Here is a 24,351-nt window from a genome sequence, read left to right on the forward strand (position 1 = left end):
GTATAGCACATTTCATACACAAGGCAACTCAATGTGCTTTACACGAGGAAAGACAACACATAAGCATCAAGAAACAGTAGTTAACATTCAGAGGAAAAAAATAAATAAATAAAAATAGGTTACAAAATTTACTAAAAAAAAAAAAAGGAGCACTTTGACATTGTCTCACTTTTTATACACGTGAATTCAGTTCAATTCAAATACACTTTATTTGTCCCCGAGGGGCAATTTAATGGCATACAAGCAGCCATTATACGAATAAACATAAAAAAAATTAAAATAAAAACATATATGATAAAAAAAAAAAAAAAAAAAAAAAAAAAAATCAATCAAGTGTAATAGTTATTTTTAGCTGGGTTTGTTGCAGTGTTAATTAAAAAAATGACGAGAAATTTTAATTTAGTTTTAGGTATAGTCTTTAGACTTAAGAAAATGGATGACGAGCCACAAATGGCCCCTGGGCCGTAGTTTGGACACCACTTCAGTAAACCATGACAGGTTCAGCTCAGTGGTGTAACAAAACAGAGCCACTCTTAAAAGCAACTATACTGGATGATACATGATGATGCTGAAACACCCTCATCGTCTAACTGGAGAATCAGTTGTCAACACAGTGTGTGGTGATAGCACATCACAAACATGAAATTGTTTAAAACACCAAGAGTTTTTAATAAATCGCAAGCCTACCACAGAGGTATGAATAGCAGCACAGTTTCCCCCCTCGTATCTCCACTAAAAACTGGTCTTCCCTACAGTTGGGAGATGGAGCGGGTGGGCACGCCGCGGGGTCACACTCTGCGGAAGGTTGGTAACAACACAGCTTTAAAGGCAAAGTATGTCAAACATAGAATGTGGACAACACAGTTTCTCACCACATCTGTACTCCGGACAGCAGGAGAGGGCGCTGTAACCGATCACCAGTCGGTCGCCGTCGTCACATGTGGGTGCTTCACTGTCACAGATGGTCATGTTGCAATCTGGAAAGAAAGGACATGCTGAGATGTTTAATAATATTTTGACTTGGCAGTACGGACCACAACTGCCAAAATAAAAATAAATGACTAAATAAATGACTAAATAAATAACTAAATACATAACTAACTAAATAAGTAAATAAATAAATAAAAATACATTACTAAATAAATAAATAATTACCTCTCTGTAGAAAGTGTCTTTTTTTTTTTTTTTTTTTTTTTTTTAAAGATTTATTAATTTTGTATTGTAAGTGCCTTTTTCCGCAAAAACAGCATGTGGGCTACAACTGCCTTTTCCTCTTCTTCTTCATTTCTAATTTAAATAAAATCAATTTTTGGATATTAAATCTCGATTCTTTTATGAATCGATTTTTTGGCACACCCCTAATATTTTGTTCTTTTTATTTCCCTTTATATTTATTTTTTGGGATATAATTTTCAAATTATATTTTTTTACATCCATTTTTATTTATTTATTTAGTCATTTATTTATTTTGAATTTTGGCAGTTTTGGTCCTCCCTATATGAATACTATAGTCAAGAGATAATAGGCAGTATCAGCATTTTCGCTTAAGTAGCGATTATCTTGAGAGAACTTATATTTTTCAGTACACTACAAGATCTGAAAGAAAAGGTTGTTTTCTTTATGCACAAAAATCACTTACTGAAAATGTAGCAAACCATGGCACAAAAACCGAGGTAAGGACAAACACGCTAAAACATTTTTACAGTGTTTCACCTTGACACTTGAACTCACCGCAGATCTTCTTAGGACAGCAAGCGCCTTCCTCCAGTACATCCAGCACGTACTCTCCCTGCCTCTCGCACATCGGCGTCGGGACAAAACCGCAGTCGGGCTCCACGGCTAGCACCGAGCCGTTCTCCATGCACTTGTACAGGCAGCAGCCTTGAGCGGAGCCGTTCCAAATCTCGCCGGGGGCCCGGGGCCTGCCTTCGTTGTCCGTGCAAGCTGCGGAAACCAGATGCTAATTCACAGATGAGCAAAGTGGTCTAATCCAGGGTTTTTCCTGCATATATAATTTGGAGGTGGCTGCCTCTGGTTTAAAAAGTTCTGAACTAGTTTGGTGCAATCCTCAATTGCATTACAGTTTTTTTTCTCCATGTTTTGTCTAATAGGTATTTTTCAGGTGTAGGTGAAGGTGTCTAATTTTTTTTCAGTGCGACTCACCGCATCGATCTTCAGTCACACAGTGCAGGGAATCGGCGCGATGCAAGAGAGTCCCGCCGCGGCAAACACACTCCTCCCGGACGAAGGGGCAGGCGGTCTCCTCGTAGTAGTCCCTGTTCAGACAGGTGAGGCTTGCGCAGGTGTTCACGCAAGGACGGTACTCCTTGCCGGGGGGGCACCGCAGAGCTGCCGGAAGAGTGATGAGCTTTGAGGGTTTCAGTTTAACTTGTTCCGTGATCGAGCTTGTAACTCAATTTGTTCATCAGGGATCTAATAAGTACTAGGGCTGGTGTTTTAGAAAAATCAAGCAATTGATATTGAATCAGTTTTCCCTTTCAAGCCCAATATTGATTCATACAACCATGAATCGATTATTTTAATATCTCTTTTTCCCATTACTTATTAAGAAAATAGTTTGAAAGGCCTTTTTTTAATCTTAGTTTTCTTGAAATTACTGTTCACGTGATTTGAAAAGTATTTTCTTACATGAAATCTCGTCCTTGCTGATGTCAATGTTTGTGTAACACCTAAGTGATAATAACGTGTCAAAATTTACTTTGGAATGCAATATTTGTGGAGTTTTTATCATGTCCTTGACATTTAACTCATTTGCTCCAAAAAACGTATAAATACGTTCTATTTTAAGTGTTTTAAATGTCCCAAAGATGTATTTGTTTTTTTTATTATGTTTTTCTTATGCAAGAGCCTCTCTACTGCAAAGAACGGTTGAAGCAATGTTAGTTATTACAAAAACGGCCATCAGGTGGCAGCAGAGTATAAGAGATCAACCAGGGCCATGTGAAAACAAGCTGATTTTCCGACATTTCTAAGCAGATTTTTGAATAATGATGAAACAGCTATATTCTAATGCTAATTTCTGCAAAACAGATACAAATATACCTTTTTCCTGACGAAAGAAGACACTCCAATATTGATTTAGGTAGGATCCATTTTTTTATAGCAATAGAACACAATATTATGTGGGCCTTGCAGAATAAGTCAAAATCCAGGAAAACAGCTGGGAGCGAAGGGGTTTGCTTCAGTGAAAATGACTGGGAGTGAATGAGTTAAGAAGAATCAATATTCCATAATTAATTGATATCGGATTGAAAAGAAGCGAACCAAATGTAATTCGGTAAAAATCGAAATCGAATCAAACTGAACTCTTGTGAATCGAAATTGAATCAATTCAGTAAACTGGAATCGATACCTAGTCTTCCTAAATACATTGTATATTTGAATATGGCTCACCTTGCCCACATGTGAGGGCATTACAGTACCTTCATTGCGACATTATTTTTTTTCAGTTAGGTTGACCAACGCTGTATCTGCTGCGCAGTCATACCTTAAATGTTGACTAGCAAAAAAAAAAAGGCTCTTAACTGACAAGACTCTCAAGTTAGGGCACTCTTAAGTCAAGGTTTCACTGCATCTGTGTTCTCACGGCAGAAATTGTGTTGTCTCCAGCTGATGCACACTTGGTGTGTGTAGCAGACAGCCACGTACGCCGCCAGGAAGTCACACTGATGGTCCTTGTAATGCAGGTCGCCCGCCCACATGATGTCACAGAACTGGTCCGGAGGCACCTGCACAACACTCGAACCATTGTCATATTTCTCTATTCATTGTGGTGGAGAGTACGATGATGCAATAACAGTGACACTGCTGTTATATAGCGGGGGAGGATTGTCAGGAGGCAAATCCGTGCTTCCAAAAGACACACCTTGCTATGGCACGGGGTGAAGGCTCTCTGGTGGAGCATGTAGAGGCAGATGGAGCAGTCCCCGACGGTGCAGTTGTCTCCGACCCTGCGAGTGTGCTCGCTTTCGTCGGGCACGGGGACCCGCCAGGCCTGCAGGAAGAGCATCATGTCTCCCACCTCGCTCACCACCGTGCCATTGGGCAACCTCAGGTCATTCTCCGGGTTGCCGTCGCAGCAACCTGCCGTGACGGGTAAGACACGGGGTCAACTCCAAATGTCAGCTCGCGTTTGTTTTGATTCCCCCCCATCGGGTCTTACCGCACAGGCCCCGAGTGGGCACAGATGCTTCGTTTGGCGTGACGTACTGCAGCACCATGATCCCTGTGCTGTGATACCATTGCATGCTGACGCGGCCAGGCGTTTTGATAAGATACATAGTGCCGGTGTCTTCCACATGAAGAGAGTGGAGGGAAAATGGCAGCCTGGTGGGCCTGTAGTTCACTGTTACCTAAACACGTACATACAGGTGCATCTTAATATAATGAATTGTTCAGGAGAAGTTCACTTTCCGTAGTTGAACTGAAAAAGTGGAACTCGTACTTTGTATATCGATATTCGATGTTGAAATAATTTTGACTGTTTCTTGTCACAAGAACTTTTTTATATCTCAAGTGTAAGCTCTAATCATCAAAATGATAAAAATCAAGCCAAAATATTTCAAAAATATTTTTATAATCATAAAATAAATTTGAATTGTCAGACAATTTTTTTAAAATCAGATTAATCACATCTTAGAATTTTGATTAATCACGATTAATCACTTAATTAAAAAGGCTTTTTTAATAAATATTTTTGTTTTGCCCTGTTATGAGTTAATTCTCTCGACATTTAACATTATGATTAACCTTTATGATTAAACATTTTTTGATCCACCCCACACTCTCATCTTCCTATTTTTCTAATCAGTTAATTACTTTCATCATTTCAAATGGGAAAAAAAATTCTCCAATATTTTTGACATGAACAAATATTTATTAAATGCTTTATAGTTTTGTTTAGTGCTCAAACACAATCTGAGCTTCCCTTTAACGTAACCATCGGCTGTAAAGAATCATCTGCGGTCAAAATTAATAGTCTTATTAATCTGCGTGGATATGTGATTAATGCGATAATGTTTTGTGATTAATCAATGAGTTAACACTAACTTTGACAGCACTATTATAAATTGAATTTATAATCTATATACTGTAATAATGAGTTCAACTTTTGCAATACAAATTTATTGCATTTTCCATAATTGTAATTCATTGGGATGCACCTGTAACTAAAATAATATTTGAAAGAATTGAAGGATATTCAAATGGAATAAATTATTTTTATAATCAGCTAAAAAGGGTCACCTTTCGATCCAGTCGATTGATAACAATACGGTCGGAATGGGTTGTGATATTTAATTTCTTGAAACACAGACCAGATGTTCCACCTGTTTGACTCTATGGAGAAAGAAAATTAAAACACATTATGAACACAAACAAGCAAATCAATCGTAAAGGAACAAACTGTGCGTGTGTGCGCCACTCACAGGTCTTCTGATTGAGTTTACGCTCTGGAAGGATAAGAAAAACAACATGTTGAGAATAATAATGCAGAATGTTCTAAAAAAAACAAAAAAAAAACACATGACATCATTTGATATATGAATGTGGTTTATGAGTAACTACACGCCCTATACAAATCAAATTAAACAGGCTACAGGTTGAAAAAAAAAAAAAGTTTCAAAATTCCAATAACATATTCAAGGGAATATAAATGTTTAATATGCGTGCTGCCTATAAGAACAATTAATAATACACTTGTGAAGTGCTTTAAATTGTGGGTGACAAAATGTGTAATATGTCCCCTTCAAAATAAAATGTTTTTAAACATCTTGTTAAAACTGGGGATCATATAAGTGAGAATTGGCTATAATATTACTATAAAAATTATGTCAAATTTATATTTTAAATATTTAATTAAAAGGATACAAAATAGGGCGGCACGGTAGTTGAGTGGTTAGCACGTCCGCTTCCCAGTTCTGAGGTCTCCGGTTCGAGTCCAGGCTCGGACCTTCCTGGGTGGAGTTTGCATGTTCTCCCCGTGCCCGTGTGGGTCTTCTCCGGGTACTCCGGTCTCCTCCCACATCCCAAAGACATGCATGGCAGGTTAATTGGGTGCTCCGAATTGTCCCTAGGTGTGCGTGTGAGTGTGGATGGTTGTTCGTCTCTGTGTGCCCTGCGATTGGTGTCCCCTGCCTACTGCCCAGAGCCAGCTGAGATAGGCGCCAGCACCCCCCGCGACCCTTGTGAGGAATAAGCGGTCTAGAAAATGGATGGATGGATACAAAATAGTAAAATTGTCTATTACCTTTATAGTTTATTATTTAAAAAACAACAACAACTAACCAATTATTTACTATATATATAATGGGGGAAAAAAAGAATAATAAATTAATTATTCAATTTCATAAAAAAACAGCAAAATTAGGACAATAAATCTTATAGGACTCAAGATAATGTGAATGCTTGGTGGGCCAGATAACAGAACGGAGTGGGCCGCACGCTATATATAATCAGTGCTATTTATTACCTGGCTGGTTGGACATTTCTCTACCGTGCCAATAATAGTCTCTCCCGGCAGCTTAACCAGGATGTAGGAGCCGTTGTCATACAAGGCCACATTGTTGCCATCAAACGTGATCACGCGTAGGTCAGACATCACGGTGCAGCGACCTGGCAAAATAAGCCGCTCTTGATCATCCGTCTTGTTTAATCTGCACCATCAGCGTAGATCAATGAGCAACAACGTGGCGGCTTACAAGGGCACCGCCACTGTGGGCAGCAGGGGTCCATGTTGATGAGGACAGGCAGGCCCAAGAGGCTGCAGCTAGGTCGAGTGGTGTTGACGCGGCAATGCAAGGATGCGTTGTAAAGCAGCAGCTGTCCGTTGAAACATATGAGCTCCGCACACTCGTCGATACGATAGACGTATGGAGGCTGAAGGGAGATGGAGCATAGACGTATGCGCAATTAGAATGGGCAATATAGTTAGAACAGAAATATAGTTCTGGGGTCAGCAAATTTTACTTGTCAAAAAGAGCAATTTTAGGCCAAATAAATAACAGAGAATCTGTCTGGAACCACAACACTTTTGAAGCTAGAGAAGGATGAAACAGTGTCTTAGTGTACTAAGGACCCAAGAACTAATATGCGCTGCACCACAACACAAAAATAGGAGCGCAGCATCCATACATAGAAATTCATTTTCTTCTACCTTTCCGATTTGTTTTTTTGATTTTTTTTAATGTATTTTTTTTGGAATTCGTTTATCATATATTTTGGACTTTTCTGCCTCTATCAAATTTCTGACATTTTTGACAATTTTATGGATATATGGTAATTTTCTGCCACTCTTCTTCATTTTTTAGTCTTTTTTTGTCTCTTTTTTTTGTTTTACTTTTTTTTGCTATCAATTTTCTGACATTTTTGACAATTTTGTGGACATTTTATGGTGATTTTGAGGATTTCTTCTTTTGGTTTGGGACATTTTATAAGTGCTTTTAAAATATTTTGCTTTCTGCCTTTAAAAAAATAGTTTTTCCTGACTTTTTTATTGGAACATTTTATGGTAATTTGGGGCTTGTCTTCTTTTTTTTTTGTTGACATTTCACATTTACTGTTTGAACGTTTTCTTTTCTGCTTTTTTTTTTTTTTTTTTAATCAATTTCATGGCTTTTTTTTAAAAAAAAAAACAATTTTTTAAATAAAGTTTTTTTTTAATGGTATTTTTTCTGCCCTTCTTTTGTTTATAGACATTTTATGGTTACTTTTTAAATATTTTCTTTACTGCCTTTTTTTATTCAATTCTGTGACATTTTTGAAAATTTCATGGAATTTTTATGGTAATTTTCTGCTTTTCCTCTTCGGGAAATTTTATGTAATTTTAAAAACTTTTTCATCTACCTTTCGTCTCTTTTGTTCTGACAAACGTGGACTCTGACATTTTTTTTGAACATTTAATTATTCATCGTTTTTTTTTTTATCTTAATCAATATTTAAAGAACTTTTTTTCTGTAAAAAAAAAAAAAAAAAAAAAAAAAAAAAAAAAATTAGTAGAATTTTTTTTTTTTTTTTTTTTTTGAGAGCCACAGATGTCTCCAGAGCCGCAGATTGCAGACACTTGGTTTATTTTTGATGGGATAAAAAGGCAACTGGAACCATAGGGGGTCCTCAGTTTTACAGAGTGTTTTTCATTCAAATATGTATTGTAAATTAGACTTTACTGCTGCATTAGCATAGTGACAGTTACCCCGCACTACGGGACAGCGGGAGTGAACCAGACAGTGTTACTTGTAGATGCTGTAACACTTACTGTACAGGGTGTTGTGGGCATGAAGAACGGGGACACGGTCGACGCCTCCTCTTTTGTCGAAAAGGTGTCTTGACTTGTCAATATTTCTCCAGTCACCGGCTCGGCGCTCGTGCCACTTGGCACGGAGGTTGCCGTGGCAACCGTCGAAGCGTCCGTAGAAGTGATCGCGGCCGTGTCGGCGGGTTGAGTTTGGGGAGGAGTAGCCGCGGTAACGGGGCGAGTTACGGGGGAGATGACGAAAGGTGGCGTCGACGGAATGGGAATGGGAGGCCCTGGGGTTGATGGTGCGGGAACACCAGTGGTGAGAGGAACCGAAGGGGTTGGAGTTGAAATGAGGGGCGAGGTGGGAGCAGTTGAGGGTGTTGTGGGCGTCGGAGTTGGGGGAGTTGTAGTGGTGAGGATTCCTGGAGGAGATGGACTGAAAGTAGTGGAAACAGCGGATGGGCTCACGGTGGTGGAAGATGTAGTGAGAACTTTAGTGGTGCCCAAAGTGGTTGCGGTCGTCGTACGCCTCGTTGTCAGTGGCGGCGCTGTAATTATGTCGGGCTGCGTCACAAATGCAAAGGGTGTAGGAGTCGGGGGAAGAGTCACGCCTAAAAAGGACATTTTAGATCACAAGTTTTGAAGACTTTAGCCCTATTCAAAAATGAGTGTGGAGAGTGGAAAAATGTTTCCAGGTAAGAATAATAAAAGTGACAAAATCTTAAGAAGGGTTACGTATGTCTAATTTTCATTTTTTCCGATGGTAAAAAATGTATACAAAGTGGCAACATAGTATGTGATGGTTGTCGGGTCTGCCTCATACTTGAGAGTTTCTGGGTTCGAATCTTGGCTTGTGCCAATTTTCTTCCTCTCACCTTCCAAAGACACGCTTGCTAAGTACATTGAAGATTCTAAATTTCCCACAGGTGTGAACGTGAGTGCGCATTAATCTTTTCTCTATATGTATTCTGGGATTTACTGGTGACCAATCCAGGCTGTATGCACTTGCCCATCACTCCAAAACGGATTGTGTTCAACCTTAGAGTTTCCACTCAAAACATTACTCACAATCCTCTATGTAGACACATCTGCTCGTGACCTCATCAAGGACCATGTTCTTGGGACATCGTGGGAAGCAGCCCTCCACGCTGTGATATACAGCAAGTCGTTAAAATCCCTTTAAAATACATTCGAGTGTGCGTCACGAGAGGCGGCGCTCTTACAGAGGCAGGAAGTTGCAGCGCGTAGCATCTGGGTCACTGCACGTGCGCACGCAAGGGCTGGCGCAGGCCTGATAGCGCCACTCACACATCATCCGGTAGGGGATGACAAAATGAGTCTCTGCATGTAGAGAGGAGCAAATTGCTTAATGCTGATGCATGTATGAAATGTGGAGCAGTGGTTCTCAAATTGGGGTCCATGACCGTCAGCTATGACTGTGACCTACTGCACATTTGGGGACTAAACCATTTATTTTGTTCCTACCTTTGCACTGGGCCATTTAGAAACTCTGATACGATTGTGATGACACATGCATATTTTGCTTTAATGATCGGATTATAATTTTTTTTACATTGATTTTATTAGGAATCTAGCTTTAAGTAAAAAGAGGTATTAATCTTAAAGGGTGTCAACATTAGTGTGTTAATTTTGAGTTAATTTTAAGTTCTTTTAACACCATTATTTTTTAAAAAATTTAGTGGTAATAAATTTAATAATATATTTGTGGAGGCTGGGGTCAAGTTGTATTTTACAATTTTAAAAATGTGCAGAATTTCACAAGTTACTTCATGTTAAAAATTAGATAGCGCTTAATATGAAAAGAAAAATGTACTGAGCTGTCACCAATGTGTTTCAAATGCTGCCATCTAGTGGCAGAAAAATGATCTCAACACAAATCTATATCACACTCCTTTTTTACAGTAAAGTAAATATTTTTAATTTTAACACAATTTTATGAATTATGAAGTTACTGTATCAATAACTATTTGTATTAATTTAATATTTTTCCACTTGTATGTTGAGAATGAAAACTTAGGGAAAAATTCTTTTACATTTAGAACAGAAATAAAATTTGTGATGAATCGTGAGTCAACTATTGAAGTCATGAGATTAATTCTGATTAAAATTTTAATTACCTGACACAGTGACACTAAATTAAATATACTAGTTTTAGGAAATCAGTGGGGCTTTTCGAGGCTAGCTATGTTTATTTAAGCAGCTAGTGATGACAGAAATACTGAAAATTAGGTTAAGTTTTATTAATAATTTAATTAAGAATAATTTGGTTGAAACATTTAAAATAAAACTGTAATAGTAAAGAGAACCATTTCCATCAAAGAGTATTACAGACCCTCGAGTATGAAACTGCTGCTGGCTTTGAAACCGCCAGAGGTGTCATATCTCAGAGCTCGCGCGGCGGTGCGTGTCAGCGTCAGAAAGATCCCCGGTTGGCCGGCGAGTTCGAACGAGGTGTGGCCAGGCAGGAACAGCCCCTGATGCTGGATGAACGTCGCCCGCCGTCTGAACTCCTCCCCTCGACTCCAGCGCTCCAGCTGGACACATCTCTTCCCCGACACCACGAGGAAGAAATTGGGTCTCTCCGCAGACTCCAGGGACACCACGGGGACGCCTGGGGAAAATAGTCCCTGGGGATGAAACTACTGCATTACGAAAAGTGTACAGTGGAACCTCTGAAGTGGAACATCCATGAAATTGTCCAACCATGGTTTGGAAGTCGACCAGTCTCTAGACGGGCTCTAGATGGGCAATTAGTGGCCCACACTCGGAGTAGCCTTGGACTAATTTTTGACAATAAAAATTGTTACTGTCGGCAACAGTTTTGTCTTGTAATAACAGTGTTCACCACTAGTTGGCAGACATCACTGAAGAAAGCCTCCAACTCCAAGACTGTACTTCTCTACCAAAGAAGAAGAGAGACAAGAACGGGACAAAAATCCAGGACCAAATAAGGTCAAGAAAATGATGTTTTTAAGGTAAAATACAAAAAAGATTATATATTTAGTGAATTTAAACACAAATCTACCTGCCTAGTTTGTTTAGAGATGCTCTCAGCCATGAAAAATTTCAAGTCACCATGACAACAACAATCTCAAAAATACATGAATTAGATTTTTTTTTTTTTCCACAAGAACCGTTGACTTTTTGTTTGAAGTGCATGAGCAGTTTTTAAATTTGAGTCCTTCAAAATCACGGTTATATTCAATGCTTAAAGTAGAAGTCAACCTTAAACATTTCTTCACAATAATATGTTATATGTGACCTCACGAGTCTAAACATGACAGTCTGCTCAATATTACATCTGTGGAATATGAGTTACGAAGCAAATTCCATCCGTTTTTGTCCATGTCAGGGGCTTTTGTAAGAAGAACTTTTTTGTAAGAAAAACACTTTTGTAAGAAAAACGTTTTTGGTACGAAAAACGTTTTGGTAAGAAAAACTTTTTGGTAAGAATTTTTTTTATAAGAAAAACTTTTTTTTTAAATAAAAAAAACGTTTTGGTTAAAAAAAATATATATAAATAAAAAAATAAAAAACCTTTGTTGTAAGAAAAACGTATTTGTTGAAAAAAAAAAACTTTCTGTAAAAAAAAAATTGTAAGAAAAACTTTATTAATAAAAAAAACTTTTTGTAAGAAAAACGTTTTTTTTTTTGGTAAAAACAAAAAAACAAAAAACTTTTTTGTAAGAAACTTTTTTTGAAAGACTAAAAAGTTTTTCTGACAAAAAAGTTTTTCGTACAACAAAGTTTTTCTTACAAAACTAGGATCTAATAAACCAAAGATATAAAATGGATGGTCATGACAAACACACTCACCTATTCCAAATCAAAAAGAAAATGACCCAAGATGGATGCCCCAAAAAAGTTTTTCTAACCAAAAGGTTTTTCTTACCAAAAGGTTTCTCTATTCTCTCTCACCTATTCCAAATCAAAAAGAAACTGAGAAGAGGCTCCTTTATATACAGTTTAGCCTTCAAATATTTTAAGATACCCTTATGTACATTGGTTCAATCAAAAATGTTGTGCACATATTTTGTCCCTATTTAAAATGGACTTGTCTTTTGCATACATTTAGCTAGGAAGTGCACGGTGTATATAGCCCACTGGTAGCACTGAAAATTGTTGCCCATTGTTGAAAAAAGTTGCCCATTTCTGTTCCCATGTTCGACTTTGGAGGTTCCACTATAGTAGCGTGCCATGGTTGAGAACCTGCCATGCTTACGTGACGTCTTGTTCCTGTGCAGGCCTGCCGTGACCATAAAGTTGAAGAGGAGGCCCGAGGTAGGCGAATGGCCTGACGTGTCTCTCAGCAAAGGAAACACTGAGCCACTGGTGCGATTCACGCCCATCATTGTGTTATTGTGGACAGCGCTCACCAAGGAATACGGGCCGTCGCCTAATGCTAAGGTGCACATAAGAGGGGTTTGTAACTTTAAGGAAGTGAATGAGTAATGCTGGGATTACCATTACAAATACCTTGGTTGTAGTATTCACAATCCTGGGCTGGAATAAAGAAACATTCAGTTGACAATCAGCATGTGATTGTACGCATGTGTGTTTGTGTACTCACGACACACGGAGGGCGACCTCCAGTGTATGACGATGCCGTGCTGGCAGCATTTGTGGGCATAGGTGGCAATGGATGTGCACAGACATTCACAGTCGCCCCCTCGGTCACAGTTGCAAGTGTCCGTCAGGCAATTTCTGTAGAACCAGGCCACATCCACCTACAGGGTACGCATGTCATGTAAAGTACATGCAAGCTCACTGCATTGGACAGAAACACTCTCACTGGCATCTAGTGGTAGGAAGTTATGTATACCTGATGCATTTTCAATTGACTGTTTTTATATATGTATAGCACTTTGTGTTGCATTTTTAAAGTAGGAAAAGTTCTTTATTTGAGTATTTTTTCCTGACTTTTTACTTATACTCTCAACATTTGAAAACAGGTATCTGTTCTTCATCAAAATTGGCTGATGACAATGTAAAAAACAACAGTTGGAAGTTGAACTGACCACAGTTAAGATCTTGCCCGGCTGAAATACTGTAAAAATGAACTTTTACGGACTGTAAAAATATTTCAGAATCTGTTAATTTTCTTCACTTTTTCTTTTCTTTTTTTTTTTTTTTGCACAAACGTGAGTATTTTTGCCACCTCTACTGGCCTTGCCTTCAATATAAGAATTGCTCAATGATCTAAAAGGTATTCACAGCATTTCACTTTTTCCACAATTTGTTGCGTTACAGCCATGTTCAAAAATGGTTTAAATTAAATTAATTTCCTTCTGGCGGCACGGTGGTAGCACGTCCGCCTCCCAGTTCTGAGGACTCCGGTTCGAGTCCAGGCTCCGGCCTTCCTGGGTGGAGTTTGTATGTTCTCCCCGTGCCCGCGTGGGTCTTCTCCGGGCACTCCGGTCTCCTCCCACATTCCAAAAATATGCGTGGCAGGTTAATTGGGCGCTCCAAAATTGTCCCTAGGTGTGCTTGTGAGTGTGGATGGTTGTTCGTCTCTGTGTGCCCTGCGATTGGCTGGCAACCAGTCCAGGGTGTCCCCTGCCTGCTGCCCAGAGCCAGCTGAGATAGGCGCCAGCACCCCCCGCGACCCTTGTGAGGAATAAGCGGTCTAGAAAATGGATGGATAATTTCCTCCTCACATTTTGACATATATCCTCCTATGATAACAGGACTCAGGATGCATTAGAGGTCAACTTTGAGCTTCCTGGCCAAAGCTGCCAATAGTTATGTACGTAAGATTTCTTACTTTAAAAAAGAACAAAATAACGCATTTGTAAAAAATGTAACAAATATGTACATTTTAATGTTGTGAATATTTGGTTTTGTGTGCAGAATTTTGCGAGGGAAAAAATTGGTTAAATGTTTTAGACTAAGGTTGTAACATGACATAATGGTGAGAAAGTGAGGCACTGTATTTTCCGGATCCATTGAATAAGAATGCTCGTGCTAATGCTAAGTTTAGCCATTACTGTATTTGCATTGTTGTCAAATATATCATACGAGAGGGACCTTCTCCATGTCTCCATGGGGGTAAATGAAGAGACACCTTGTTTAGGGGGTGAGTAGTTGTCAATAATTCAGATGAGTGATGAGATATCACGACAAAAGATTGTGGCTCGGTACAGAAGGGATCGAGTAACCATTGTGGCAGAGTGAATATGCATGTGCTATAAATTACTGTATTATATTATGATGCAATTTATGCAGAAATCCAACTTTGCATATTTTTTCTTGCAACTATGTTGCCCACAATTTTGACAGCTGTTTCTAAAGGTTATGTTAACGTGAGATATGGCCACCAAAATAATAGAAATTCGTCTCCTCGTCTTTTTGGAATCTACACTTTATTATTATTATTATTATTATTATTATTTTATTTTTTTTATTTTTTTTCTCCAATTAAGATGCAACAGAAGTAAAACAGGCTCACTCAAGCATTATATAATGTGCAGTACATGATTAATCATCTCCTAATTAGCATCCGGGCAATCATTAATTATATGTTTTCACCTCTGCTAAGCACAGTAATACATCAAGTACAGTCCTCTGTTGCTTGTGCTTCGTTGTGGAGCTGCAGTCCACTAGCTGCTTATGTGTGCAAATACAGGACTCCATCTACTGGACGCGCATGTAAACACTGTGTAGCAGCTTCAGCCTGTGCGTGACTTAGGGAAGGGTGTTGGAGGGGTTCACATTTTAAATTTGATTTCAAAAGCTTACAAAAAAAATCTATTTAATAAAATAAAAAAAATTCCAGCCTTAACTTAAAATAAAACTTGTTGCAATGAGTGCATGTATCTGTCATTTATTTAAACAATATTGTGATGATACTCATCATTTTACTCAAAATACTCATATCATTTACTTTTAGTTATCAGTGCTGCATTTCTACTCACCACGCTGTGACAAGATGCAAAGACCTCGCTGTACAGGAGAGCACATTCCCTCTTCGCGTACGGCTGTCTCCCCAAGTCGGCTTCGCACGGTCGCTCCACCACGTAATCACTTTGGCACTAAAACACACAATGAGCATGAAGGTGGTAAGCAAGATGGCGGTAGTGGCGGGTTTGGGAGTCGTACCTGTCCCAGCGCCCAGCTATCGCCAAAGGTCTGTGCATTGTTAACCTCCATGTGGCTGAACGTGGTCATGTCGTTAACAGTCACACCGTCAAAATTTCCACATAGTCCGCTGAGAAGGCCCTGGAGGAAAAATTCAAAATGCTTTAAATGGGATAATTTATTGAAAATGAAGCCAAACAAGCTCATTTTTTGTTATCTGTCTATTTACAAAACCTCATTTGGGAAAGCACGTTTGTTATGCAACAGTGGTGATAATTTACTATCCCCATCTTAAAGTTCTCTGTCCATGATGTGATCAGCTAGACTGGATCTGGCCGCAACACACTCTCTGAAACATCCTCATGTCAAAGCCAAAAGATAAGAATTGAGTGTTGCTAGATGCTCAGATTAACTGTAGTTAGTGTCCACCTCTGATAAGCAGCACATACCTTATTGCTTGGCAAGGTTATTATAGTTAACTAAAAATAACGAGAGAAAAAAAACAACTAAAAGTAAATTTCAAAAAACAGTTTTGTTAATGAAATAAAATAAAAATGAAAATTGTTTTTAGAAAATTAAAACTAACTGAAACGACATTTTATGTTTACAAAACTAACTATAATTATAGAAAAACAAAGTCCTTCGTTTTTGTCTTTGGTAATTAATTTAATGCATGAGCCTTTGGAGATTATTTTAAATGTGATTTTAAGTTGATGTATTTTGATATTAATCGAAATACGGACGATTGAAAATGTGTCACATGGAAGTGAGGTCATCTAGCACTAGCAATAGAAAAGCACCTTCAGATGACGTAGCTTGCCTGGTGGTTTTTGAATATTGCGTACAAGTAACACACATTAAAAAAATAAAATAAAATAAAATAAAAAAATAAAACTAATGCTGAAACTAACAAACTAAACAAAACTAAGCATTTATTAAATAACTAAAACTAATAAAAACTAACAAAACCACCTTGAAAACTAATTACAACTTAAAAAAAACCAAACAAAAAAACAACTCAAACCGAAATAAAAAAAAAATGAAAAATTCCAAAACTATAATAACCCTGCTGCTTGGTAGAGTTGTTGTATATTATATAGTATTTGTGTTTTATAATGCATTATTTCGCTTTTATGATTTCTTTGTAAATGTATGTTACAGGCAACTGAATTGCATCCCACCAGGCATCCTTCCCTTTTGTATGATTATCTTCTATTATGGATATCCAACCATTTTGTTTATGGCTTTGAGTGAGTTCTGTCCTATCCCAGCTGTCAATGAACCTAACATGCACCTTTTTGACATGTAGGAGGAAGACGAGTGCCCAGAGAAAAAAACAAAAAAAAACAAGGGTAGAACATGCAAATGCCACAAAGGAAGATCCAACATGGGATCCGAACCCAAATGTAAGAACTGTGTGTCATATGTGCCAACCACTAGGGCACTGTGCTGAGCCTGTTTATGTACATGTATCATAAAAGTTGTCTAACATCATCAGGTTACAATAATAAGAGCTCAAATAAATCACTTGTAAAATGTCAAAACGAAATGAAAATGGAGGGGGGGTGGAGTATTTTTTGCCCTTCAATATTGTAAACAAGAAAGTTCAAATTCCGATTTGGAATGTGAACTAATAAAACTGCGACCTGTAGTAGAAACACACACACGCACTGTGGAGGGCATCAGACTGACTGCCAATAAAATCCCATCCCCAAGTCCCGACGCTGGGATCCGAGAACAGTCAGAGGACTATGAAATCTGCCCTAATTTAAAATGATTGACAGCTGCCCACCTTCCACCGAGGCCCGGCTGTGATGTGCACGCTTGTCTTACGGTCCCAGAGGACGGTCAAGTCCTGATCGGGGAAGTGGACCACGGTGTAGAAGCCGGCTTTCCACAGCTCGAACGCTGACTCTCGTCCCACCACCGTGGACGGGCTCTGCACGGCAAAGCGACAGTCACTCGTCATATTTGCATATACGTTTTAAGATATATTTTATGAAGTTGTGTGAGTGTGTACAGGATTGCCAGAGTTGTCCATGAAGTAGATCTTGGTAAGTCCCACGTGTATGACCAATGTTTTCATGCACACAATGCCACTCTCATAGCAGTCCTTATTTTGGGCAACAATGGATACTTCAGTTTGTCCTGAACTCTGCGCACAGGAAGAAGGTCATTCATTAACAAAATCCCCCTTGAGAAGAGACCTATCGTTGACATTTGGTTTGTACACACTCAGGAAATACTGCAGCGTAATTAAAACAGCCAGGACCCACTTGCCCACTCTGCACGGTGGTCTGCAAATCTGTCAGGTCTCAATCGGCACGCCTGTTCCAGACATTCTAATTCTATATCCCTGGGAGCACAGGAGCCCGGAGGTTTGGGCTGAACACTGGTTTCTTTGTCGTGCTAAATCCTTGCCTAGCATTACCAAGGCACAAACAAAGGGGTACACACATACACACACCTTTACCTACTTTGATTTAAAAGAAAGAAACACTCAGAGACTTGGCTGCTCTCTATCCGCAGAGCCAAATCACCTTTTGGTCAAAATGGTGAGCAATGCTAGGGGACCTGAAAATGCACTTTTTAATTAACTCTTTGACTGCCAAAAATGTTTAATAACGTTTAATAAAATCACGATGTGTGCCGCCATAAACATTAAGTGACGTCAACTACTTTTTTTTTTTTTTTGTGAATATATCAGTGTCAGTGCAACGTCCAAGTGCAGCGCAGCCGGGTCAATGAGTTGTGAAATCAAAAACGGCCACTAACTATGGCCACAAGATGGCAGTGGCAGCTGCTCGGGCCCTAACTAGAGCTGCGAATTACAATGAAACATGACGCAATCTGATGAAATCTAACATTTTCAAGGCTGACCTGAATGATCAAAGCCTTTGTAACATTAAACCTAATTTGACGGAGCGTCACTAAACAGAAAATATTAGTATCAAAGTCACTGTTGTGGAGAAAATGTATCTTTTCTTTTCAATTTTCGCTCAATGTCACTCAAATGACCCATTTTCAAATGGTGATTACAAAAGAATGGAATAAGGTAGAAACATACTTTTTTCTAAGGAAAGCATGGAATGCGATCTTTCATGTGCTACCCATGTTGTTTATGTAGCAAAAGAACACAATATTCTGTTTGCTTCGAAAAATAAGTTACAATGCTCGAAATCCGCTGGCATTGGGGGTTGTTTTCAATAACGTGTGGCAGTAAATGAGTTTTTAATAGTGTAAACATATTCGCGTCTCTCTCATGCCCGCTCATCAAGTGTGAAATTAAACAGCTTAATACTATAAATATTTTGTTATCTGACTATATGTGAAAATGTCTCCAAGCAAGCCATGCTGAAACTTATTGGACTGTAATGGCTAATGTGTCTGTCTTCTACATGCAGGGATTGACACGCAAATTGATATGGGTAAATTTGGTGGCTTGGTAATGAAGTGCTGCCTTGATGAGGGAAAATACACTTAGGAAGGAGTTGGGTCTGCAGGTAGTCTCACTGAGTGACTACAGAAATTGGCAATAATACCACAGAAAGTTGCTAGATTTGTTGCTCATTGCTTTTTCAAAAGTTGGCTTCATTGCATGAACTAGCTCTGCCCCCAGTCGTCATGGTAACAAAAGCCGTATTTGACATCTTCATGAACAGAACCGACTGACTTCAGGTATGAAAAGAAATTATTCTTAAGTTCTTTATCCTTTGCATATTTTGACAGAAAAATAAGTTTTCAAGACAACGGGGACCTCTTTTAAATTGTGAAAAAAAAAAAGCAAATGGCATTTCTCCTTTATAAATCAGGCTGACAAAAAAAAACAAAAAAAAGGGGAGGCCAACCTCATATTCGATTCCATTTTCTAGCCAGATGCGAATTATTCTTGCACAGAAGTGCAGTCGACATGTTTGCATATCGTTGCATGAAACATGAAAAGTTGAAGTGAAAAAGCCATTGAATTGTTTGCATAATTGTAACATTGATTTTTTTTTTACTGACTGACTTATGCCAAACTTGTTTGCTAGAATTTTATGAAGTTGTTCTCGTGAATGCTTGAAGACTTCAACTTAAAAGTGTTTTTAAAGTTGCCAACTCATATTAATTCGTTGTTCATTTTTTAACATATGCCTAAACTAAAAGAAAAATATGTATAACAAATTGCTGCAATTGGCTGGCAACCAGTTCAGGGTTTACCCCGCCTACTGCCTGAAGCTGGCTGGGATAGGCTCCAGCAACCCCGCCACCCTTGTGGAGAGCAAGCGGTTAAGAAAATGTATGGATGTATAACAAATCAGATATTGTAATACAGATTACTTTATTACATGTTTTTCTTAAAAATACATGGGAAGAGGACCTTGAAAAAAAAATAATTGCATAAATTGCTTATTGAAGGTTAAAAAAAATGCAATTAGGTTATTTTTTCAACAGCGTTCAAACCTAATAGGGATCCACACACTTACTTTGATCAGGTAGACCTGACAGTCGGAGTGGTAGTCGTACTCGAGGCCGTCGAAGGTGTGGTAATGTCTGTCGCTGTAGACAGTACACACAGCTGGACACGGTGAATAACTACAGTTAAAATAGCCACGGTGACACACGCTGAGGAGATGGCGAACAGCAGGTGTATGCGTGTGAGGAAAAGATAAAAAGACAAAATAAAAAAAAGAGTGCAAGTTCAACGTTTTGTAATGTTTTTTTTTATACCGTTTGTTACAAATGAGTGACAATCGTAAATCGAACACATTGCAATGTATTATTAGGATGTGGTATCGCTTTAACAAGAAAACTGTTTTTAAGGGGAAGTCAATCCCAAAAAAATTCTTAATAATACTGTATGCTCCATGCAGTTCTAAATACGGTATTCTGGTTAATATTGCGTACTGGAATATGAATTAAACAGCAAAATCCAGCCGTTTTTATCAATAACAGAAGGCGGCCATTTTGCAACTTGCTGTCGAGTGAAAATGACGTCACAGTTGCTCAGGGCTCAGGTAACAACCAATCACAGCTTAGTTTCAGAAAACAGGTGAGCTGTGATTGGTCGTTGCCTGAGCCCTGAGCAACTGTGACGTCATCTTCAGTCGTCAGCAAGTGGCAAAATGGCTGCCTCGTGAGAGGGATAAAAACGGCTGGAATTTGCTGCATAACTCATATTCAACTGTAACATTAATCAGAATGTGGGGGTCACATATAACATATTATTGTCAAGAAATGTTTAACATTGACTTCACCTTTAATAATACCAATAAAGATGTAAGCAGGGATGAATTGTCAAACTGTCTAAATAATCCTTCGACTTTGATGCCATGTAGATGGCATAGGAATTTGCCCAGAATGGCGTCTAAAATTCAAAATGGCCGACGTTTTGTTCAAGTTCAAGCATAGGTACTTGAGACATATTATTGATATGTCCTGCCATAATCAACATGTCCACCAAAGGTTATTATAATTGATGTACTAGTGTAAATAGTAAAATGATTGATTTATTTTATTTTTTTTGTTCTAATCTTCCGGGGGATGCCACTGAGTGAGAGTCTATCATGTTCAACTATATCGGCTACAGTTCATTTGCACCAGGATAGACATACTTGCAAAAAAACTGGTGAGCTTTGTGGCATTTTGAAAGCTCCAAAGCCCCCTTCATCCGTCAGGAGAATAATAAAAAGCCATTCCAAGAGGGCCTTTTGACATACCATTTATAACAGGACGTTTCCACAGTTTCTCCAGGGAGGTACTCCAGGCCAAGCCAGACACAAGGGCAGTTCTCTGGAAAGTAACACTCCCCGCGGTGCAGCACCAACCTTTAAATAGAATAGACCGAGCATGCAAATATACATTGAGAACAAGAATGTAGAAACACAGACGTATTCTGAAAGTCGGAAAGAAAGATATGCAGGACAAGGTGCTAATATTAGTGTGAAGATCTTGAAGATGAAAGCATACGCAGCGTGCTCTCTCTTGATTAAGTACACCGTGCCTTTAATCATCGTAGATGACTACCCACTAATTACATCTCCATCTCGCAGTCAGCCTGCGGTTTTTCGTCCTTTTGTGCTCACATCCACTCGCATACATTTGAAAATTAATCTCCTTAATGAGATCATTTTTGTCAGAGATTAGCCAAAAGAGTTGAAATTGCACTGCTGTTTTTTTTTTTTTTTTTGGTAATTATAATTATTTCTAAGTACCTGTAAGGCAATTTCAAAACCTCGATGACACAAATGAATAACAACAATGTTGTGAGTATTACCCAGAAGGGCAGACGCAGCCCGGGATGCAAGGCGTGTTAGGAGGGCAGGTGACATTCAGCATGAGGTTGTGGCACGTCGGCGCGCAGGCCACGCCGCCTCTCTGCTCGGCGCAACTGTGGTACACTTTACCCGTGGGGCAATGCCCGATCTCTGGGCTGTCTGGCTCTACACACAATCAGAGATGCAAGGAAATCAATGCCTCTGTCCTTCTCACCGACTACACAAGGTAGTCCTGGGAAACAAGCTACAAGACTGCTAACATAATAAGCTTGATTTCAGCAAGGGGGACACAGCCTGAAACAGCACTTTGTTGTTAGAAGAAATAAGAACTGAAGGAAGGGGGGAGCGCTCTACAGGGGGTTACCTTTTTCCTCTGGCACACACTCCAGCTTCCCGTTTTTGCACAAGCTGGTGAAAAATGAAGGAGAAAAGAGAGGTTAGCAGAAGAGCAATTTGTTTCATTTTGAACATCCCAACTGCTTTACTGGGAACTGTGAATCCTCGATGATTCAACAAAGTGACATTTGTGAACTCAAGTACTCGTGAAGTTTCCTGTAGAACACGACTAAAACTATTTGCAGCAAAAGGCACCTGTCTTTGTGCTCCGTTTTTAATGCCCACAAAAATGTATTTGAACCATTACGTACTAACGTTTTCAAAGGGTGAATAATTTTACTTTTATTGCAGCTGCTTATGTATGTATTTATTTGTTTGTTTATTTATTTATTTATACAATTGTCAGTTGACAATGGTGGAAGATAAGAGCTGATCAGGTGGTAATAAGTTCAATAAGTTCAGAGTCCAACTAAAGCCCAACTAAAGGTATTTCGTCTTTTCTAATATATGATATGATATCTTGAAAATGATCTCTTTGATTCACTGAGTTAAAGGCAGGCTAAAGTGGCTAATAAAAAGTCATAGTTGGCATTTTTACTATTTGTCAAAATACACAACAGCAGTTGGTGTGTTTGGTTTTTTTTGCCATCAAATTATTTGCAAGTTATTTATCTTTTAGGTTAAAGGGATACTTCACTTATTTAGCCCATTATAGTAATAAAAAGTTAATATATTGTCTATAATTAATTTGATACTTTCATTATTTTTCACGCACAATTAGTACCTTTAAAAATACATTTTGCAACTTGCTGTCGACTGAAAATGACATCACAAGAGCTCAGGTAACCAATCACAGTTCAGCTTGTGAATGTCACATGACCAAACATAGAAAACAGGTGAGCTGTGATTGGTTACTTGAGCCATTGTGATGGAATTTTCAGTCAACAGCACGTTGCAAAATGTGTTTTTAAAGCTACTAATTAATTATAGACAAAATATTCATGTTTGACTGCCAAAAATTGCTAAATAAGTAAATTATCCCTTTAATGTTGTAAAATGTGTTTTGCTATTATAGCTATAGGGGCACATTATAAAGGCAATTTTAAAAATGTATAATAAGGGATTTACTGTACAGGTATTTGTTTCGCTAACGTTTCATGGCTAGTGGGAGAGAAATCAAAAATCTCTTTCTGCGACTCACCAGGGTCCAGTGGCGCTGAAGATGACCTCGCCGGGTTGAGACACACCAGCCATGGTGTAGCAGTGGCACTGGGCCCTGCCAATAACAGAATATACTAAAATACATAATTGTCACTTAGGAGTGAGCGGCTGTGAACACATCCTTGTTAAATAAGAGTCAGCGGGAAAAGGCTAATAGAAATATACAAAATGGATGGATGCTTTTTCTTTATTTAATTTTTTTTGAGGGGGAGATCAGTATTATTCATTTGGCAGCTTTCCCAAGTCAACGTCATCATTATCGCGCTCTCTCTCTCTCTAAAAAAATAAATAAAATAAAATAAAAGGATGGATGTTTTAAATGAGTTGTCATGGTGCATTTTTAAAAATGCTATTTCAACAGGGGTGTGTTCAGATCTTATTTCTACTGGAGACTTTAGACGTCTTACAGTCGCACACATCGCTGGTGCACGTCGTCATAGTAACTGCCGTCAGGACAGCCACACCCCTCAGCGCAATCGTCGGGGCTACACATCTCCATGCTGGACAGAGCGCGACAGGAACGCCCGCAGGACGACACACACGAGTGGTACAGCATCCCTCCAAGACACACCACTCCTAGATGTACACAACCAACAAGGGAAAAAAAAAAAAAAAGACATGACCTACTTTCTGAAAAACAAAAATCCCATAATCCCTTTCCCATAATTTATTATTACAATTATGCAAAGATATTGCTTTCGAATCTCAACAGTGATTAAACTCACTTCAGCGGCTCTCACAACTCACCACACTCGGAGACGTGCGCTCGGAAATTAATGTCAACTCCGTGCTTGGAGCAGAGCAGGGCGTAGTGAGCCAGAGCGGTGCACAGACAAGCGCTCCCGCAGCGGCAGGCCTGGTAGCGACACTGCTGCCGGTAGACGTTTGGGCCGATGTAACCGTGACACGGGGTGAACACACTCCCCAGGAGCACCTCACACTGGGAGGCATAGAATACTAAAAAAAACCAAAAAAAAACAGAAGCATCATGCATAGCTTTCATCATAGAGCAAGCCTGGAAACATTCTTAAAGAGATACTTTACTTATTTTGCCATTTTTGGAAGTCAAACATTAATATTTTGCCTATAATAAATTTGATATTTTCTTTATTTTACCCATTTTGCAACTGAAAATGACATCACAAGGGCTCAGGTAACCAATCACAGCTCTGCATGTGAATGTCA

The 24,351-nt window shown here is 38.8% G+C and overlaps 1 protein-coding gene across 1 annotated transcript in view; it reads right to left on the bottom strand.

Moving 5' to 3' along the window:
- The window catches only part of otogl (otogelin-like), a 43,664-nt gene that overhangs the window by 8,861 nt on the left and 10,452 nt on the right, over positions 1–24,351 (bottom strand). The window contains exons 19-47 of the mRNA XM_077517044.1: positions 23,914–24,123; positions 23,574–23,742; positions 23,147–23,221; positions 21,974–22,017; positions 21,609–21,774; positions 21,052–21,159; positions 19,819–19,957; positions 17,373–17,507; positions 17,145–17,291; positions 15,374–15,493; positions 15,190–15,306; positions 12,846–13,002; positions 12,752–12,778; positions 12,498–12,677; positions 10,608–10,886; positions 9,478–9,595; positions 9,323–9,402; positions 8,273–8,865; positions 6,720–6,897; positions 6,491–6,633; positions 5,448–5,471; positions 5,266–5,358; positions 4,184–4,373; positions 3,887–4,104; positions 3,608–3,749; positions 2,164–2,349; positions 1,732–1,944; positions 873–977; positions 688–795 (exon numbers count right to left, since the gene is read on the bottom strand). Of these exons, the coding sequence (XP_077373170.1) occupies positions 688–795; positions 873–977; positions 1,732–1,944; positions 2,164–2,349; positions 3,608–3,749; positions 3,887–4,104; positions 4,184–4,373; positions 5,266–5,358; positions 5,448–5,471; positions 6,491–6,633; positions 6,720–6,897; positions 8,273–8,865; positions 9,323–9,402; positions 9,478–9,595; positions 10,608–10,886; positions 12,498–12,677; positions 12,752–12,778; positions 12,846–13,002; positions 15,190–15,306; positions 15,374–15,493; positions 17,145–17,291; positions 17,373–17,507; positions 19,819–19,957; positions 21,052–21,159; positions 21,609–21,774; positions 21,974–22,017; positions 23,147–23,221; positions 23,574–23,742; positions 23,914–24,123 (4,464 nt within the window). The remainder of the gene's footprint in view (positions 1–687; positions 796–872; positions 978–1,731; positions 1,945–2,163; positions 2,350–3,607; positions 3,750–3,886; positions 4,105–4,183; positions 4,374–5,265; positions 5,359–5,447; positions 5,472–6,490; positions 6,634–6,719; positions 6,898–8,272; positions 8,866–9,322; positions 9,403–9,477; positions 9,596–10,607; positions 10,887–12,497; positions 12,678–12,751; positions 12,779–12,845; positions 13,003–15,189; positions 15,307–15,373; positions 15,494–17,144; positions 17,292–17,372; positions 17,508–19,818; positions 19,958–21,051; positions 21,160–21,608; positions 21,775–21,973; positions 22,018–23,146; positions 23,222–23,573; positions 23,743–23,913; positions 24,124–24,351) is intronic.

This window comes from Festucalex cinctus, chromosome 3 (assembly GCF_051991245.1).
Source record: "Festucalex cinctus isolate MCC-2025b chromosome 3, RoL_Fcin_1.0, whole genome shotgun sequence".
Classification (NCBI taxonomy): Eukaryota; Metazoa; Chordata; class Actinopteri; order Syngnathiformes; family Syngnathidae; genus Festucalex; species Festucalex cinctus.